Source organism: Etheostoma spectabile, chromosome 7 (genome assembly GCF_008692095.1).
Source record: "Etheostoma spectabile isolate EspeVRDwgs_2016 chromosome 7, UIUC_Espe_1.0, whole genome shotgun sequence".
Taxonomy (NCBI): Eukaryota; Metazoa; Chordata; class Actinopteri; order Perciformes; family Percidae; genus Etheostoma; species Etheostoma spectabile.
In genome coordinates this window covers 17,084,522-17,106,012 of record NC_045739.1, presented here as the reverse complement: position 1 = coordinate 17,106,012, position 21,491 = coordinate 17,084,522, and the positions used below count along the sequence as shown (strand labels likewise).

Sequence of the window (21,491 nt, the reverse complement as noted above, 5' to 3'; positions counted from 1 at the left end):
TGTGTGTGTGTGTGTGTGTGTGTAGGCATACAAGGGTGGAAATCTTACGACATGTGACAGCTGGTGAGCCGATGTCAATGGGGAAGGATGGAGCAAAGAAGGAAACGACTGTTGCCAAGGCAACGCCGAGCTGGAGTGGCTGATGGTTGGGTAGCGTGAAGTAGCTGCCAGTTGAGACAGTGAAAGCTGCAGAGAAACAATGCAAATGATTCGCTGTTATCATTGTTATTATTATTATGATTATGAACAACAGGGCTGAGGAATATACCTTACGCCCGAGAGACACATGTGCCATCTCAGATGACAAAAACAGTGCCTTGGCACTTATAAACCCTTCTCATTCCACCCACTTCTCCACCCACAATCCTTCAACACTGTTGACATATTTATTATTGCATTGTTATTATTGCTATATTTATTATTGTTGTACATGAAAACCAAAGGCCACTTAAAACACCAACAGTTATTTGTAATGACTAAAAAGGCACGGACTAAATGAAGTTGTCCTGGCGATAGGGGCGTCATTTGGTTTCTGTTGTTTTAGGAGGCATGGACAAACAATGTATTTTTTTCGTTTAATTTGGAGGATTTGTTGAGATTTTAGACCGACTTAAAATAGACACAGCATTTATTAAGAATTATAAGCATATTTTTAATTTTTGCATTAGTTGCTGATGGTATTTGCTGTTAGTGTAAACTCAACACTTCAAATCTGCTATGATCAAAACAAATGGAGACAATAAAAGGTATTTGAACCGTCCTTTTACAGTAAAAGAGGATATATTGATTCCCCCAGTGATCTCTTGGACCTATACATACACTCACTCATTGACTCTGCTATGATTGTGGGGACATTACACTGATTTACAATAATTCCCCTTTGTCTTGAAATAGATCAAACAGACATTCCCATTCACTCCATATCACCATATCTAACAAAAAAAGGAAGTAATCACACTTTTCAGACTTGATTTGTTAGTGTGACATGATGTGATGAAACACTAAATGTATGGAAAACAGGAAACATTTACCGGTAGTTCACACTGTAGCTGTGAGTTGAAGAAGCACCAGAAAGATATATGACCTGCTTCAAGCTGAGGTACTTGAATATATTGTTTAATAGAAAAGGATGCACTGGTTATAGTGGTTTCCATAGCAACAAGTGTAAACCTAGCAACAGGTAGCTGCGAAAACGGACACAGGCAACTTATCACCAATCTATACTATACAAATGTATATCTACTTTTCCCCTTGAACTTCTCCTTAAGTAGTTTTAAGGTTTGAAAAATCATGTTCTTTCACATTGTCTGCATCAGCTTGTTCCAAATCTCTATTGAAGACATATGATGTTTACACTGAGTGAAATATTTAAAAAGCAGACGGACAAGATAACTTTGGAGTTCACTTTAAAATACATTGTACACACAAAATGTCACTGATATAGAGATGGTAAAGAGATTTGACTGACATGCTTTCAGAGTGGATATCTTCATTCAAAACTGCCTGCCGCTCCACAGTTTGCTCACTCACAAATTCTATGTTAGGTGTAGGCGTAACCCATAAAATGAGCTGTTTTGGCTGTGAGGATTGGTCGAAATGTCCTCAAAATTCAAAATGTCCTAAAATGTCAAGACCATTGCGCTGTCACAAATCAGTCATCACAAGTACTGCTAACCAATACCATATCATTTCACACACACACACACACACACACACACAGACACAGACACACACACACACACACACACACACACACACACACACACACACACACACACACACACACACACACACACACACACACACACAACTCACAATGAGTCACCACGTCCTGCACACAGAGGGTGTGAAAGACACCACACTCACTCTTCATGTGGGGTTTACACACACACACACACACACACCAGCAGTACACACCCACACCCCAAGAGAATACGCAGAGGCAATTAGTAGTGTCAATGCTGTGGCTGCCAATGTTCTGAACTCAGCCTGTTTGCCCTGACAGCCAAACAGATCATCTGTTCACATTCTGGCTTCATTGGACCTGCATGTGTGTGTGTGTGTGTGTGTGTGTGTGTGTGTGTTTGTGTGCGCGTGCGTGCGTGCGTGTGTGTATTCAACAAAGACCTACAGTAATGTTCATTTGGTTGTTTCCTGATGGTCAGTATGTGTGTATGAGGGGGAGAGATATGGAGTCAAGCTCATCATGTGTCTCTAAGAAAGAAAGTGAGAGGCAGGTGTGGTTTAAAAAGGGAGGATAATCAAGTAGCAAAACAAGTGAAAAAGAGATTACTGGAAACAAATACTAAAAACAAAAGGTGACACAGTAAAGCACAAAAAGAGGAAGCTATTAGAGATGCATGAGAAAGGGGGAGTACCAAGTCAAAGTTAGAACAAAAGGGGTGGGATGCGAGTAAGGCTGAAAGGCAGGACAATATGTAATAGCAGAGAAAAAATGAAAATATATTGAATGTAAATACAAAATTGAGTAAAAAGAAATTATATAAACATGGCAACCAAAGATTTAAACATATACAAGGTTTTAGTAAGTAAACATTAAAGGAACAGAAATCTATTATATGAGAATATGCCAGTACCTGTTTATATCAGTTAAATGTTTGGGCTCTTGTTGGGCTAACATTAAGCTTAACAAGATACTATTATTAAATGTAAGAAAATATGTTTTAAACCAAGCAGATTATAAATCACCTGTTGGTCTATTTTTAACAAAAAGACACAGCCCAAACCAAGTATTTTGCTCACTGGCATGTATTTTTTCCAGATATAACCAGTGTATTTTATGCTGGCTCACATATTTAATATTAACTACAGCTCAGCAAATTTGCTGTTGACAGTTGCCATCATCTGTCAGTTGTTGCAGCTTGTTAAGACACTGTTAATTATGTGAGTTATGAAAATGACACTATGCATATGCTAGGCATTTATTTCTGATATTCTGAAAAAAAAAAAAAAATTAAAAAGAGCTCTCTGACAAGCTACTTTACTGTTAAATGTATAATATACCTAAAAGGTAGGATGTATGATTGTTAAAAAGTAGCAATGTGACCCCCCAGTTGACATAAACCACTGCTATGTTTACAATCCCACAAATGAAAAGCTATAGGGCAGGATAGTCATCATGTCCCTCTTTATGTTTACATTTGAGCGTGGTTATTAAAGTTAACTGGATATTTAGCTTATTCATATTACACAAACAGAGGTGCAATTACACCTCTTCATCTTGTAAACCCGTTATTTCAGTGTTCCAAATGATCTGGTAGCCCTTAAATGCAATACTGTAGTTTTCATTCAGATTTTCAAAATTAGAATACAAAGCCCCCGTATACCTGGGGATCACATGTAGTTTGATCTTATTTGCAGCTTATGTTACTAAACATTGCAAATATCTGAGAAACGAAAGTTCAAGATGATCAATAATTACTAAAAAAGAATCTCAAATGAATGTTATGTAGTGAATTGACGTGAGGTCAGCCAATGAAGGGGTTGAGCTGTAACCTCTAAGGAGTGATTATCATAGACATATACCAGCATTAACATAAATCCATTGTAATTTCAGAGAAAACAATTTCTGTTTGGTTTAACATAAAAATCAATCTGAAAATAAGTTACTTGACATGTTTATAATGATATTTACATTTACATTTCCCCATTCACTTTCTAGTGTTGAGACAGAATGATTCACTCACAGCAATAAAGGCTAGAGTGTTAAAACAGAGTTGTACAATAAACAATGGTCAGAAATCTTGAATCCTATTCTTTTGAACAGACATTTTAATGCAAGTACCTCTGGGTAAAAGAGAGATGCAGCGATGAGGTGTGTCTGAGCCAGTGCCAGCTGCCAAATAGCCCTCTGCCAGCAACAAACTGAAACACGGCCTCACCTTCGGCCCATGGATTACAAGACCACCTGGGTCGACAGAACACGAGCATGGCCCTGAAACATCATCGCAGCCCGATGCGAGATATCATCATCAACACAGGCAAACAAACTAAGCTGTTCTCCCACATGTTGGCTATAAATACCACAAGACCCTTAGCATTCTGCACCACAGAAAACCGAGAGTGTCAAGGATCAATAATTTATGCGAGCAAGAGAAAGTTGTCAGATCCAACTATGTAGACAGACAGAGCCGGAGCGTACGCTTTGTTTACAGAGCCATTTCAGAGGAGGATGCCATTGATTAATCAGAGCTTGACAGCCATGTTGAAGAGAAAGGAATCTTTTTTGTTGAACAGGCAAAATCATTTTAGGATTGAAATAAGTGTATTTTTATAACAGTATCTTTGAAAGGGTAGGAGACACAGAGCTAGGGAGATACAGAGACTGCATTTGTGAATTTTGCAGCAACACTAGAGTCGTGATGAATTGTAGGGTGACTGCCAACAGCAGTGGCATGGCTTCATAGAGTGTTTTCTGCTTCATTTCTTTATGCAGAATCCTGGATAGCCATCAGATAAATATCTATGGTGTGCAAACTGAGCAGCCAGGGCACTAATGACTGCTGCTTTACACCCTTATTTACTCAATATGAAAGTATTATAGATTATTATATCATTAGATACATTCACTGTAAATGGAATGCTGCTTTCAATGATTTCTTTGGCCACTTGGGGGCGGCGGAACAAGCTGAAAACATTTGCCCTAGTAGCACCCTACTACGTTTTAGAAAACCTTTGTCTCTTGACACAATCAGCAGACACAGAGCATTCATTCAACATTAGCATTCATTTGTAGTTGCGTTTTTGCATTGCTTAAGGACTCCACCTCCAGTCACTTGAGCTGCTGGATATTTGACACATTTCACCAGCTTGTCACTAACTTCATCTGTCTGTCCTTCGACCGATCATTCAAACATAATCACACAGTGAAAATAACATATTTTCTTTTTTAATTAATTCTGCCTGTTTGGTAGACTGGATGTTTTGGGAATTAGGAGATATAAAAAAGAGTGTGTATGCACAGTGGTATACTGTGTATCCAGCTAAGCACCACCATATTCTAATGTCATCCCCTAAGAGCTGAGAGTGCGGGGAGCTGCCCACTTGCAGGCTTCCACTGCCCTCGCTTAATCAAAATGAGGGTTGATTTCTTGAGTTCATGGGCGCTCCCACAACTCCCAGCCCCTGTTGGTTTAATTTAAATTAGCCTACAATACAAGCTGCAGCTCATTTTGGCTGTGTGTGTGTGTGTGTGTGTGTGTGTGTGTGTGTCTGTGGCCTCATCCTGAGAGAGAGCAGCATCCATCACAACTCCCAGTCTGCCTTGGCACCTCCACTAAGGCTGAGGGATGATGGTAACAGTAGCTTAGCTCAGTCAGGATGAGCAGAAATACAAAATACACACACAGTAACACACACTATTAGTCTGTCTTACATATGGTCAATGTCGGTACTTTACTAAGAATGGGATATGAGTCAGTCATCGTCACCCACCACAGATACGATGGGTGGATAATTACAGTGCAGTTAAATTTATGACATTGTTAATGTACAATTGATCAGTGCTATATCAGTTGCCTGCAGGAAGCCTCTAACATATACTGATGATAATGTGACATTTAATCTGATTTAATGCAACTAGGCATACTTATTATTATCAGCATTACTTCTATTTCCAGGTTTCTGTGGTGATTTAACCGTTCTATGATTGACACACACAAATATCTTGTTTTCCAAGAATAACATTTTCAACAGAAATACGCCCTCACACTTTTTTCCTTCCAAGCCAGCTGCATACATATTCAGTTAAACTCTGGCTGCAGGATGTTTTGATAGACCAAATCTTTTCGGAATCTCACGCAGGTGAGTCAAAATATTAAAAGACGCCAATTATGCTTTCTAATCACATTGTTGCCGAGAGATCTGGGACAGATAATGCATTTTCTCTGACATTTTTAAAACATTTCTATAGGCTTGAACTGCAATTTAGTCAACATTTATGATCTTTGTCTAAAGAGTACAAAAGGGGAGCTTGCTTTTAGTGGAAAAAAAAACTTCAGACAAAGCCTTATTGTCATAACACTAGCTGATTTAGCACTTAGGGTTTAGTCACTAGTTTAAGTTGAGTCGGTCTTACCCCGGGGCCTTGAGGAGATTCTGGAGGAGAAGCTGGTGGAATTGATTTCTGACCTGAAAAACAGGAGCAAAACAAAAGATTAAAAACAGAACAAAAAAAAAAACTGTCTATCCACCACATTGTTTAAATAGCAAATGCACCTACATCCATCTGTGTGCCCATGGGTCTTACAGAGAGGTGTGTGTTCAGGTGCATTATTGGCTTGCTATCTTGAGGCAGGGGAAAGTGATTGGCGCGATCACTTTCCGCTGCCTCAAGATAGCAACACGGCAAGAATGACCAACAATAACCTGGGCTAAAGTCAATAATGCAACATTTCATTGTTATTTTAACGCGTATTAGTAAAATGCACCTGGGCTTGTGCACAGCACGCACACACTATGCTTGTTACACAATCAGGGACGCGCAGCAGCATACAAACATGCAAAAGATTAAAACATCTAACGGTGCAAATCCGCCATCATAATAGAAATGCAACAAATGCGCCTGGATATGATTCCTTAGTACAACCCTTTTGAAACATGCGCCTGGGGCACGGGCCCTTTTTCTAACGTTAAACTAGCAAAAGTGGATTTGTACATGCCCTAACCGCACCTGCGGCAGGCGCTTTACACCATGCACTTAGATCGTTAAATAGGGGCCCGAGTATTCAGTTAGTGTAACATTTATCCCGTTTCTTGTTAATGTCTTCATCTGTATATCACTTGGCTAACGTTTTGTGCACCTCCAGTTCAATGCCTGGCAGCACTGTTAATTGTATAGTATGGTTAGACATTTAGTGGAATATCATCTAGAGGGAATGGAAGTTGTTGATTGGGTTTGCTCTCAGGTGGGATCCTGAGGTATGAAGAATATACTGTGACAATGTGTACCGCATCACTTGAACATTGGGATACTAAAACTACTTACAATCAGTAACAAATCCCTCCACTTCACACAGATCAGGAGGCATAGTTAGATTTAGATGTCACACTGAGTTTAAAGTCCAACCATGCTTCCTGAGGTTTTTAGTTGGTAGCCATAGTAATACTGAAATGAAAGGCTTTCCAACATCTCGTTGTCCTCCTCTCCCCCTCTTTCTTGCTCTTTGTGCTGGGCTCGACTGGCCTTTTGGAAATTGCTTCAGTTGCCCGGGGTGTCTTAGTGTAGCTCCCACTCTGTTCAGACTACATGCACACAGAGTGGACACAGAGCAGGACTGGCTGGCTCTCCGTCACAAATGTGCTCTGGCATTCCCCCGGCAGCCATTTTATTTTGAGGGCTTTCCATTTCCTCACTGTTTTACATCTTGAGCCGGCGGAAGAATGCCTTTCACCTCATTAGCTGGACTCACATGCAGTTGGCCAATTATTCATGATCAATGAGAGGCTGTCTTGACAGCGGAGCAAACCAGCAGATGTACGAGTCGGACACAAGCACCTTTACATGCATAACACACAGAGGATTGAGGAAGATTTAAATATGTAAAAATTGCATCATTAAAATTAAATTCAATGATACATTTGTGTTTAAACAGCAAGATTGCCTCCATATGTTACCCCTCTCAGCTTATCATTAGGAGCAGCGAGTGATGTGTGATGGTCACTTAAAAAAACAGATCAATTAAATTAATGCCAAATTTCCACCCTCATGGAATTGTCTACAATGAATAACCTTAGGTTTCTATCCCTAACCCCTAACTTTAACCTTCCCTTGTCTGCTTTTTCCGTAACTATGTACTTTCTCTCCTGTCCTTTCAGATCCTCCAGATAATTCCAGAGTTTTACCTGTAATGACCCCCCCCCACCTCCATTGAATTTTGAACTCCTGCTGTCTTGCCTGATCCTGCATTAAATATGTTTGCCCCATCTTCCCTGCGTGCCTGGATTTGACTTTTGCGACCTCCAGTAAACTTTACTTTACTTACCAACCTGGTCTTGTAGACATGCTTTTGGGGTCAAATCTGTTTTTACTGAGACTTTACAAGAGGTTAACACACACACACACACAAACAAAGTAGGATGGATAGATGATTAAGGTGCTGAAATCAAAGAATGACAGAGATTCATGATATCATTCTCCTCTGAACACTTGCCCAAATCATTCTGGGTTCTTGGGCGATCCTATAAGGACACTCCAACACTGATTAAATTGTCATTAATAGACTTTGCCAAAAGCTTTCTCCACACGCCCATTAAGTAGGCCCTGATCAACGCTATTCTTCTCTCCCAAGATAAGTTAACAGCATCATTAGTGGGACAATCATCAGGTATACGATTGGGGTCCACTCAAGTTCTTTCTGCTGTCACTGGGATTGAGTGGCCGTGTATATTGTTTACTACACTTTTAATTCATTCACTGACAGGCACAGAGCAAACCATTGGTTTGGGTTTCAGTAAGAGATGCATACAGTGGCACATCATTTATCTTTAGCTGGGAGCGGGATGGAATATTTATCAAAACTTTGTTTCAGTGGGAGGCCTCTTTATACCTTGGGGTTCAGGAGCTATTTTTGGAAGGATATGATGGAACGGTCATGCTTAATTAGGAGTTACGGAAAAAAGAATCTTTTGTCCGAGCGTTTTTTCCCTGTTTCCTGTTTTCCTGAGTACCTGTTTCCCCTAGATTTTTGACCATTACTTGTTTTGATGGATTGCCGTCATCGTTTCTTGGACTCTGTTGCCTGAAAGTTTTATTGGTGTGCTAATAAAACCATTGCACTTTACTCACCAGAGTCGTTCATCTGTGGGACCATTTCCTGGTGTGCGTGATAGTAATTGAGTGTAAGAAGGCTTTCTTTTGCTGATTTTAAAGCACAACAACAACAAAGTTCATGGAGGTTTGGAGAATTTGAGTCTAAAAGTTGATTCAAATAAAGGATAGAGTAGTATTTTACTATAAAGTCTATACTTGAAACCAAAATAATTACATATATTTACACTTGGGAGAACTGGGGTTTGTCTCACAAAGCAAGATTATAATGTTCTAGATGAGTAAAAGACAAAACCCTCTCAAATCTGAATATCCAAGGTTTCTTGTTATCCCAAATACTTAAGATTCTGTCCAGACCTATAAGCTTGAGGGAGAGTGGCCTGTGAGATTACAAACCAGTAAGCACTGGCTTCTATGTCAAAAGATGGATAGAGTAATTATACAAAATGATGAATGGCCAAAACCCCACTGCAGTTCACCGCTGGATTTAAAAGCAGTTTTGTCAATAACAGTGCAGGTTGTATATGGGAGTTGATTCCCAAGGTTAAGAATACATCTCCATGTTCAAACTGTAAACATTTTTGCTGCTAATGTATTTTTTTTTTCATTAAATTATGTGAGAATATGGGCAAAGTGTGCTTAACATGCTTAATTATTTGCTGTAACTGATGTTTATTAATATCAAAAAAAGAAACAAATTAGCTATGGGCTGAGGGCTTACTAAATGTGTTAGTCATATCGCACCTCCCTTTATACAGTAATTGGATCCTGGACTTTCTCAAAGAGAGACCCCCGGACAGTGCGCATCACCTCCACAACCACTACACTCAGCGCCCACCAGGTATGTGTTCTTGGCCCGCTGCTCTTCACACTAATGACCCACGACTGCCCCGCCAAATATGACTCCAATCATAGTATCAACTTTGCAGATTACTCAACACCGGTGGGCCTCATCAGCAGCAACAATGAGAAAGCATACAGAGGTGAGGTCGAGCAGCTGGCACTCTGGTGTCAAAATAACCACCCGTCTCTCAACGTCAATAAAGCAAAAGAGATGACAACTGACTTCAGGAAGACCCAGGCTGCCTACCTCCCTCTTCTCATCAATGGATCCTGAGTGAAGTAAGTCAGGAGGAGCACCAAGTTTCTTGGTGTGCACATTGCTGATGACCACAGCTGGTAAAGCAACTGCACCTCCCTGAAAAAGTAGGGACCACAGCACCTCCACTGCCTGCGCTGTCTGAAGAGAGCCAGCTTCCCCACACCCATTCTGTCCACTTTCAACAAAGCAGAGTGTTCTGACTAACTGCATCACTGTCTGGTATGGGAACTACAATAGCTCAGACCGCAAGTCACTACACAGGATAGTAAAGTCAGCTAAGTCCATCATTGGGACATTGCTCCCCTCAATCCAGGAGATCTACACAAAACGCTGCACAAACAGGGCCACCAAGACCATTAAGGACCTCTCACGGACTTTTCACCATGCTGCCATTTGGAAAACAGTACCAAAGCATCTGGGCAAGATCCTCCAGACTCAGCAACAGCTTCTTCCCTCAAGCTGTCAGATTCCTTAAAACACTGCTGCCCCCAAGTTCATCATAACAAGCACAGGCCCATGGACCTATTTATAGTTACACTACTTGTATTTATATTCTTCTATTACTGCACTACATGCTTGTCATTGTTGCACTATATGTTTGTACCTTTTCTTGTATCTTATTCTGTACCTGTGTGTTGGTTCTATTGTTTTTGTAAGTAAATAGGATTTATCCACTGGGAACCATGAAAATATATATATATATATATATATATATATATATATATATATATATATATGTTGTGCCTGTTTGAAGATGTTGAGATATTTCATACTATAACTGAAAATGTTGACCTGCTGGTGGCACCAGAGAAAAAGCCAGGGGGGAACCATTGGGAGTCAATCTCTGGATACCATGACTATTTTTACAAAATATCATGGCAATCTACCGAGTAGATTTTTCAGTTGGGCCAAAGTGGTGGACCGACTGACAGACCAACATGGCCATTTCTAGAACCATGGCACTAGCATGGATTTAAATTGGAAGAGGTTACTAAAAGAAACTTTGGCACAAATACTAGCTATTACTGAAAATACCACAATTATCAGTTTCAGTATTCATTTTTCAAAGCACAATTCAGTCAGTGGCTAAGAGTGAAAATACTGGATGTGTGTGTCGTTGTCTATGTTCCAGCCAAAGTTCCCATCTTGGAGAAGACATTAGCATGAAGACCCAACAGTAAGTCTTGTTTAAGATCAAGAGGCCCTAATGGACTGCCAGAGTCTTCTCCTTTGAGTTCATTGCTTTATTCCCCTCAGAGCCCAATCATGAAGCATGCTAATCATGCAGAGAGCAGGTGGTGCAATTGAGATAACACTGCAGAGGTGGAGGCTGCATCATATACAGAGGACAGGCTAGTTTGGTGTTGATTGCTTAGAATGTTGTCTGATTACACCTGGGTGTTGCTGCACACTTGAGGTGTGCCCACAAAACAATTTGAAGAAACAGACCACACGCTTTCAAATTAACAAGAAAGTGAAACCCCAAATTTCATTTTTTTTAAAGCAGTAAACACCCTGTCACCTCCTTCTTGGAAGGGACTCTTCATAAAAGCTTACTCCTAATCCTTTCCAAGTAATTAATTTATGTGCTTAAAAAGCCATTATGGATAACATGATGATATTTACCCTGTAAAGGTGATGAAGGTGATCTTCTCTGACGTGGCACATCCTCCTGCTTTGTCCTCAGAGATGCCTTTGGGCTAGACGCCTTCCTTTCCAGACTGGATGACAGCCGAAATGTTATGGAATCCCTTGCCTCCTTAAGAGGAAAAAGTTTCACACATTTTAATAACACAAAAAACTGTTGGAGATTTAACAGTTCAAATTATGTAGGGAAGGACAAAACTGTAATGAATGAGATACAGCCGACAGATAGCCGACGTGTAAATGTTTGAGCTGTGTGAAAATTCACAGCTTATATGGGAAAAGTTAATTCATTACAAGATGACAACTTTTATACTCTTTGAAAAGTTTGATACTGTCAATAAAAAGATGTGAGTTGGAGACAATTATTTGTCTACAAGAAGTGTTGTAAACTGTGATATTTTATATCACATGATGATGTAAAATGACCTTGTACTGTACTATGAGAGTGGTCTTAATGCACTACATGATGCCCAAAAAACACTTTACATAATGTAAAAAAATGTTGTCATTAGGAAAAGGGTTTTACACATATTTGTGCGAGTGCCAAAAACTGCACCATGTCTTAACACTTTCAATGCATTCTTTACATTTTGTTCCATGGACAAAGTCATGTCTCTGTGCTATTGTGTTGAGTTACCTGAGCTGTGCCTGGAGCTGAAAGTGGCAGAGGGCTCTGAGTTTTGGCAGACATCTCTGTGCTGTAGACCATGACTCCGTGAGGGTTTGGCTTTGCACCTGCTTGTAGAACAAGCTGTATATCTTCCCCCTTCCAGTCAGCCGGCTCCTGGAATGGGCACCAAATCCCCCAACGAAGGCACTGCAAGAAGGCCGCTCGGGATGTGGAGGTGGCAGACAGCTGTGTGATAGAAAAATACACAAGATTACAGGACATTAAGACACTGACATCAGTATTAATGTTTTCATAATGGAAACAACCTTGATTAACCTTTTCATAACTGCACAGAGAAAGAACTGGATTTCCCCCACAGACAGTAATTGTTCAATCACAGCAACTGTTACTTGGCACTGCAGGTCTGTCAAGCTTTGTATTTCTCCATATGTATTTATTGCCTTTCCAAAACTTTAAATACAAGAGCAAGGAATGGATGAAAGCAGTGTGACATGATCCACAAATGTTAACTAGTAAACTACAGCATTAACCCAGCTTTACTTCCAAGGCCAAGCTTTAGCATCTCGTTAGCTACTGTTACTTCATTGTTTAAAAAAAAAAAAATCACTGTTGGGGATTAAAACATGGGCGGCGTGGAAACAAGTGTAACACCGGTCTCAGATGCTGCTAACCACTAGCCATTAAGCGGATCTGTCTGTTTGTCTGTCTGTCTACCACTGCGTATACACACATTGTAACACATTTATATACTGGTAACAACATCAAGGCCCAGAGAAAGGAAAGGCGGCAGCTGATCCAAGATAAGGTCTGAGCTGGGGTGGAAGAAGCCTGCTGCAGCAGGACAGTGGGGATGTGGCAGCAGGCGGCACGGTTCAATGGAAGCAGCTGGCACACCGGAAGACATTGTGGACAGAGTCGTGGACGTCTGAGCCCCACCAGATCAAATTCCTGGGTCAGTCTGTCTATGACATCCTCTCCCAGTCCATCCAACCTCTTCCGCTGGGGCCTGGCAGGCAAACCACTGTGCCCACTCTGCCAGAGAGGAGGTTCATTGGAGCCCATAATTAAACTGTTGTCCAAGAGCACTAGAAGATGGGCGCCATGACCAAGTGCTGAGGGTCATTGCAGAGGTCATCAGCACTGGGATTGCTTGCTGTAGACACCAGCAACCAGCAAGAGAGAACATCGCCTTTGTTAAAGCTGGCTGAGAAGTCACACCGGTGCCTGAATCAATCAGGGGGGCTGCTCGCAACAGCACGGGACTGGCAGCTGAAAGTTGACCTAGGGAAACAGCTCAAATTCCCAGAAAACATTGCAGTGACCCCGCTCAAGCCAGACATTGTCCTGGTGTCAAGACGTCACGAACATCCCGGACCCCGCCAAAAGGCGTTCGAGATGGCTGTGGATAAAGTGGGGCGATACGTCGATTATAAAAGCTACTAAGACACAAGTCAGGGCCTGATCAACCCTGGTTGGGTCGCCTGGGCGAGGGTGTTTGATGTTGTGACACCTAAAACACCCAGTTAACCCAGGATTCATCACTGATGACGTGTCTGAGTTGCACCAGAGGTGTATGGTAAGAACGCTAAAGAATTGAAATATTGTCATACTTGCATGCAGTGTGCCACATTAAAAAACAGGATTAGCCCGCAGAGCAGCAGCAATACAGTATCTCTGATTGTACAGCTGACGTGATTTTGTTTGTTTTTGTTTTCAAAATTTGTTTATTAAGTTAAACCACTTGAAATGTTTCATATCGTTTTTGAGGGGATAATGTGTTGGGCCAGTGGCACACTCCAGGTTGACCAGAAACTCCCAAAAAAAAATGTAATTTGTCAATTTAGTTTGAAACATAAAGAATAATATGGAACACCAATGGAAAAGTGAATTATGTTGCAGAGTGGGTTTGAGAAGTTACTATGAATGTTTTGACATCTTTTTTTGCAGTTACTCTGGGTCTTTAGTGGAATTTATTGAAAGTATTCAGTGCCACCTTTCAAGCATAAGAAGAGTGAGTTTTTGATATTCCAAAGATACAGTCGTTTTTAGTTTTCCTTTCCTTTTTCCATACCATCCCTTTCATATGGAAACACGGTTGGTGCCATGCAGCTTCAGGGATTTTGATGACAGTTGCCCGCAGCATGGCACAGCAGCAGTTTGCAGCCTAATGAAAAACTTCCATTAGACAGTAGATTAGTAGTTAAGGCATTTCTAGGATTTAGTCAGAAATTTTACAGTCAAGGTTTTAGTGCAAATAAATAAAAACCTTTTATTTATTTAACTTTTTTATAAAAACTTTAATAATCAATTACATAATTTGCCATATTAACTAAATCAATAAATACTCAATCATGTGAATAATATATGAAAATAGGTCAAATTTACTATGACGCTTTGAAACTAATGTACTGCAGTGGGTTGGCATTTTACCACCACTGACAATTATTTATGGTCAGTGCATTAGGCGGCTAAATACTAGGTCACACATCCAGTCCCAGAGCAGTTTGTTGTGTATAAACATGATTTGAAAGCAGTACCATTGCACCTCTACTGCAGCCAGCCCTGGAAAAGTAAAAACGCATTTTGTCATGCACATCATTCACAGGGGACTCTGAGGTTTTGCTGAATCGATTAATAAGCTGGTCAGCTTGAGACACTTGTAATCAATCATACGTGGGACAATACAGAATACACAATAAACCAGCTACTCCACATTGTTGCAAGACAAAGTAGAGCATATAGTGGTTCACTCAATGCTTGCAATTCCCCGGAGCAAATTTCTTACATGTAATACCATAACATGTAATGGACTGTATTTAATCTAAATGTCATGCATTGTCCAGTGGATGTTATTATGTAAAACAGGAACTGCCTGCAGTAGTCTTGAAAGAGACTGCGCCAACACAGATGTTGCAGCTAAAGCATGGTGTCAATAATTCAACTTCATGTATACAGGTATGGGATGACAGCAGCGGCCATACTAACAGCCAACAGTAGAAGAGCCTGTTTCCCGCAAATTCACACCACACTTGAAACTTCAAACTGTATTACAGCTTTCATTGTCCTCAGAACCACCTTTCCTTTCAGCCGCACAGCTGAACAGTGGCCCAAAAAAAGCTGAATAATATAAAAAATTCAATGGTTTTTGGTCAGAGTATGTAGTAATTTGGAGTTGTTTGATTTTTTAAGATTTAATGTTGTTCTCTCATCAGAATCCTAGGCGCTGCTCTGATTCAAATGAGAGCTCCCTTAAACAGCAGAGCTTTTTTTTCTGCCAAATCTAACTGAATATCTGTCATCTAAAGCAATTTGGTGAAACCGAACAACTTTTGATAGAAAAATATGCCCCACAAGTCCTCCAAACTAAATGTTAAATCAGGTTTCTTGTTATTGCCTTTCAAAATGATCCACAAACCAGCCTTCCTTTGATTGTTTTCTGATCTGCCACTGGTATGGTTAAGGTTTGGTGAGGTTTAGGCACAAAATACTTAAGAGGTAGGAAATAAATAAAGTTCGAACAAACAAAAGTCCTTGGTTAAGGTTTGGGAAAAGATATTATCATCGATAAAAAGGAAACCAATGTTGACTACAAAGCTTGAAATAAACAGCGCTTTCCGGTGTGAAAGTCACATCTATTGTTGACCCTTTCATCCACCCCGTCCTCTCTAAGAGGTTCTGCAGCCTTCAAACAACATCAGCCTACTTCTGACTTTACTTCTGACCGACGGCTATTACCATTCACATGGCCACAAGAAGTCCTTGTCAAGAAAACAAAAACATAAATAATTTTAGCCTTTGAATGAACAAGCAATGATGTCTTGTTTTTTTTTTCTAGTGAGGACCAGTAACAAAATGTCAGAATATTATGCAAAGTATTCTTGTTGTCCAGTTACCTTGCTTTTAAAGCTCAAAGTCAAGTTTTCAGATAGGTTAATGGAGCTCACATTTAATGCACCACAACTAATAATGCACTTCAGCGGGGACTAAGAGTGCTCGAGGTGGAAAGGTTAAAGACACGTCACCCCCGTTTTACAAATAAGAATATTCACTCCCTTTATTTCCTAATACAAATAAACAGATGAAATGAACAATTTCCTCAGTTGTCAACATGGCGTCGGCATTGTCTGCTTGATTTGTGCCACAGCTATAAAGACAATATACATACAGATTAGTTATTCATATACAAAGTGTTGTAGGTGTTGGGTCCTATCAGTAAATGTCTGTTATTTACTAGGAGAACCCTTCAAATCCTAACACACATTTCAAGCAGCCCGGGATGCAGGTCAATACTCCATTCCTCTCAGAGAGTAGTTTCCGACTATAATTTTACCCCCAAGTACCACAGACATTAACAGCTATTTATTTGAATTGTAACTCCGGAAATATACAGCAGTCATAAAACAGATAGCAGAATATTGCCCCTTGAGGCATTCACTGTTTTTCCATCTCATGGGGTTGAATTAAGAAGAAGCTTTATATGAAACATTCCATCAAACAAGTCTATTTCCAAAGTGATGATTTTGTAAAAAAGATCCAACTAGAGAAAGATCATTTTATGGCACAGGGAGTAGCCAGTAAAGATTGTGAGGCAATTTATCTAATGGGTCTCTTCTTCTGTTTCAAAGCACTCTCTGTTTCAAACATGTCTGTGCTCTCAGAGACCATAAGGAAAAGAGCAAAATGAGTGTGGAGCACATGACCCAACCCTAACGTCCTGTATTATTCAATGAATATACAGTATTTGGTTCAAGGAATAATTCGGGAGCAGAAATGCCAACTGAGCTCTGAGAGAATAAGACAGACAAAGGAGCAATCAAGGGCCTTTTCTACAGGGACGCCTACAGCCTAGGAAAGAGCTTTTATCTGTCCGACACTCAATGCTTATCACACACTTTCAGTCTTCCAATCATAGGAAACTGAGAAGGACTCTGTTCAAAAGTGCATTAAGTAACTGCAATGAGGACGAAAAGGAAGAGAAAAAAACTGTCAAACACCCATCAAAACTGAATATGTAACACCACAACTACATAGCTTCCCGTGTTAAGTGAACATCCATGATTGGGATAAAAGAAGTAATAACTTATTAATGGGCCAAATGGAGGATCTTTAAAAAAACAACAACTGGAAGTGTATGATCACACTGGCAACAATAGCACTAAAACATGCCCAGCACAGAATATGAATTCCCTTTTTCGACACGAATCAAACAACATGAATCACTATCATGATTTCAGCGCAGTGGTTTTAAAACGGTTTGATCTACATATGAACTGCATAAAAGCACTGACAGCTTGGGCTGGCAAACAATAGGATTGAAGGAGTCTCAAAGAGAATCTTTAGTTGTGGTTTGAGTAAACAAACGGGGATAATAGTTTTATTCAAAGCCTGGCAGAATATTCACCTTATGCATGTAATCCTCAAACACAAACACCAACGTTCTGAGGCATACATGATCTTAAAAAAAAACAATATGCAGTTTCTTGATTATAAGACAGCTGAGCTCAGTGTTACATCCACGTGTGAATGCAGGTGGTGTGACGGACTCGTGGTAAGGAGGACACAGTGCTGCAGGAGGTATGTCGCTGATGTATGCATGTGTTGAAGGCCTAGGGTATAAGAGAGTCAGACACATGGACTCATTCTGAGCACCACAGTAACTCAGTGAGTGTTAATCAATTGCAAAGCCTTCTGGTGACAGCAAAGAGACCTCAAATCAATGACATTATATTTCATTGGAAATAAAGTATGACTTTTGCACTCGCCTTGTTTTATGTAAAAAACATTTGAATTAATCACAAAATTTGTCATTTGAATTAAAAGTTATTTTTTGGAACTGCTTGCTGTGGCACTGGTCATTATGTTGGACAAGACAGAACGATCAATAGGCAATTTCCCTGAAGTGTGATTACACTGTTAATTTGAGTGTTAAAGGCTATATTTAAAATAAGAGTCATTAACTTTTACTCGGAGAGCAACCAAGCGCTTGTTTCACTAGTGCAGTTGGGAGAAAAAATAGAAACAGTAGCCTGAAGCAAAAACAAGCAAGCAGCGAAGTTTTTCATAAAGTTGTGCTGAAAACAATAACAGGCGATGTCACTGCACACATAATTGCTCCAACTGGCAAAACGTTTTCTAATGGAAGAATCCATCAACCTTGTTTAGAAGTGTAAAATATATAATGCTGCAGCATCTCAAGACAAATGATAAAAATGTCTCTGTTTCAAACATGCTAGGGGCTGGAAGAAAAGATCTCATGTCTGTAACCTGGAGCAAGAAAAGTAATCATCAAACTTTGGGGGGGGGACACCATGGAGAGGGGTAAATGGGGAAATTATCAAAGGGTGGCAGACAGCAAGTTTTGTACATCAAACACAGCTAAAAACCCCATTTCCTGGCAGACGAGAAGATCTGGAAGCAGAGACCCAACCAGTCCAATTCAGCACCACTTACTGCCAAAAAACGGTGTAAATGCCTCTTTTTATACATAACAGTAAAAACACCACTAATTTTGGAAACAGCTTCTAATTCAGAGCTGCTATTGCTGTTATATTCAAATATATTTAAAAAAACAAAGTTTGTGATAAGCTGAGTAGAAGATAAAGTAGTTTGTAGTAAAATAGTTTTGGTTCTAAGAAAATGGCGGGACATTCAGCGACTCAGAGCTTTCTAGAGTACAGCAGGAATTAATCCTAAATTAGGGGCATGTGAGCATTGATGGGAGATGAAGTCTGACAGTTATTACTATTACTTCAGTCTGTTGGGCTGTTCAAGTCATTATTTCTGCCAAGACCCTGTGACAGGCACCGGCCCACAGCACCCACTACTTTTTTTTTTCGCAATGAGATGCCCTTGAGGAAGTGAGGGAACATGCACCGAGATCATTAACTTAAGAGCACTAAACCACTCACATTTGAATCCATCTGCACAAGTAGTCCAAATGAACCCAGCAGGTTACTGAGCTCTATTCGGCTCACCAAGGCCAAAAAGGGCTTGGGAAGAATTGCGTCTCAGATCTAGACCTCATTGATGGCAAAACTTCAATGAGATGTTCATGACAGGCATGTTAACTGCTCAGGCTAATTTACTGTGAATAAGAACACTTTATATCTGCAGTTGGATGCTTGTCTGTTATAACACCTGACATTTTACATAACTACGATGGTTAAACTGCACACGTTTCTTGAATTATATTTGAATATACTGTAGTAGAATACTTTAAACTATATTTTGTATGTGCTTTTCTAAAGAAAATAACAGTTTAGACAAGGACTAATTTGCCCAATACTTTGGTTTATCACCAAAACACACAAAACAAATGACATTATAGGATCCTGATCTGTAATTGATCCTAAATACAATAATAATATAGTCAGCATTACCTGCTAAACATGCTAATTAACATTACAACCACTAGCATTTTTATATTTACTTCACCAGCAATCGCAGAGGACCAAACATTGGATCTCAACATCTATCCACCTAATAATTTGCATTCATTTCAAACCTCACAGCCTCACAGAGTCATTAGCTCGGCCACACCATTCGAGACCTTTTTGTTTTTTACAGTTTAAAGAATAGACACATTCACCTTCAGACCTACACATTATTTAAGCCTGGTTTGGGAATCAGCATCAGTAGCTTCCTTATTTAAAATAACAGGGATCCATTTAACTGGGATCCCTAATATAAAGTACCTGAGATGATTATCAATCCCTCATCAGCAGATTATGCATATTATCATTATGCCGCTCAGATGAAAATTGAATTCACTTGAATATAATGATAATGCAAAAGATGACAAATCACTTTCTGAAAGTATCTAATATTGGGTGCACATTGTACAGCGATGACTGCCTTTTCCATACAGGTCTGTCAACATAATATCTTATCCATACAGTCTCCCATTAATCTTGTGATGATATTTTCATCTTCACTGCATGAGTATATTTTGATAGAATTTTGCAAATACAGTAAGAAGCATTTATGTACCCTAAAATGTTTGGCTCAACCAATTTAAAATATTATATAAGGGGGGCAGCTAAAACTGCTAAAAATGGTCCCGAAATGACCACTGCTGTTTTAAATGAAAATCATTCACGCCCGGGCTGAAACTCCTCTGTTTTTAAAGCAAGCCCTCAATCTGAGGAGGCCATCGATATGGCAACCATTAGATGTGCAAACATCATCGTCACTGCCTCTCTGACTGCCAGGGCAATGCATCCGTCTGGAGAAGGATAGCACTGCTGGCAGGCACTGACAGGGTAAGATTCACTCTGGGCCTATCGCAGGGGGAGATTGATGAACTTCTCAGTGGGGGGAGAGCTGACATTCATTTTAATTAGGCGGGCGAAATATTGTCTCTGTGGCATGTAGCCTCCCATGCCTTATCCTCAACTTCTCTTCTCATTGTGAAAAAGGAAAAGGGGCCTCCAGGGAGGAATGACCTCAAGAATAGGCCACAAAACAGCTAAAAATACCCCTTCCAAATCCTGATGAGATTACTGTGCTTAAGATGTTTGATTAACATTTCATTAACATTTGTATGACATTTCACTTCAGATGAGAAACAAACAAAACAATATAATAACTGGTTTCTTTGAGAATGTTAACCCCTCCAGAGGGAGGACTCAATGCTCACATGTCATGCAATATAAGTAATCAGGAAACCAAGACCAAGGGAAGGGTTCATAAGGTCAGGGGATAGTGTCATTGTAAAAAGAGCATTTTAATGAGCATGTGATTGCGGGAAAGCGTCACAAGATGTGTTTCATTCAGCAAACATCATTAAAGCCCAGGGGCTCACAATAACAAAACTGCACACAACTACACACAAACAGACACTTAAGGGAAGTCACAGGAAAACACACAACAATCTATACAGTAAGTACCTGCTGGTGAGCCAATTAAAATACAAACAAGATTGTGGCAAAGAGGAGAAGCTGTACACCAATACCTAATAAAAACAGCCGCTGGCATGTCATTGCTTTATGCTCCACATACTGTTTATCTTCCATCCCATGGAAGTGGCATCTGAGACCCAGCAAGGAATAAATAGATAATTAAAGGAACACGCCGACTTATTGGGACTTAAGCTCATTCACTGTATCCCCCAGAGTTAGATAAGTTCATGCATACCCTTCTCATCTCCATGTGTGTCGTAACTCTGTCTGACGCACCCACCGCTAGCCTAGCTTACCACAGATGCCGGAGGTAACTGGCTCAAACTAGCCTACTGCCTACAATAAGTGACAAAATAACCCCAACATGTTCCTATTTACATGCTGTGATTTGTATAGTCACAGCGTGTACAAATAACAAGGTCA

At 40.1% G+C, this 21,491-nt stretch overlaps 1 protein-coding gene across 4 annotated transcripts in view; it reads right to left on the bottom strand.

Annotated features, from left to right (window-relative positions):
- nphp4 (nephronophthisis 4) overlaps positions 1–21,491 on the bottom strand; it is a 161,331-nt gene that overhangs the window by 69,679 nt on the left and 70,161 nt on the right. For 3 of the 4 annotated variants that reach the window (XM_032519956.1, XM_032519960.1, XM_032519958.1), the window contains exons 10-13: positions 12,175–12,393; positions 11,517–11,649; positions 6,098–6,150; positions 49–186 (exon numbers count right to left, since the gene is read on the bottom strand). In XM_032519956.1, coding sequence (XP_032375847.1) covers positions 49–186; positions 6,098–6,150; positions 11,517–11,649; positions 12,175–12,393 — 543 coding nt within the window. The remainder of the gene's footprint in view (positions 1–48; positions 187–6,097; positions 6,151–11,516; positions 11,650–12,174; positions 12,394–21,491) is intronic. The other variant, XM_032519959.1, reaches the window with a different exon arrangement.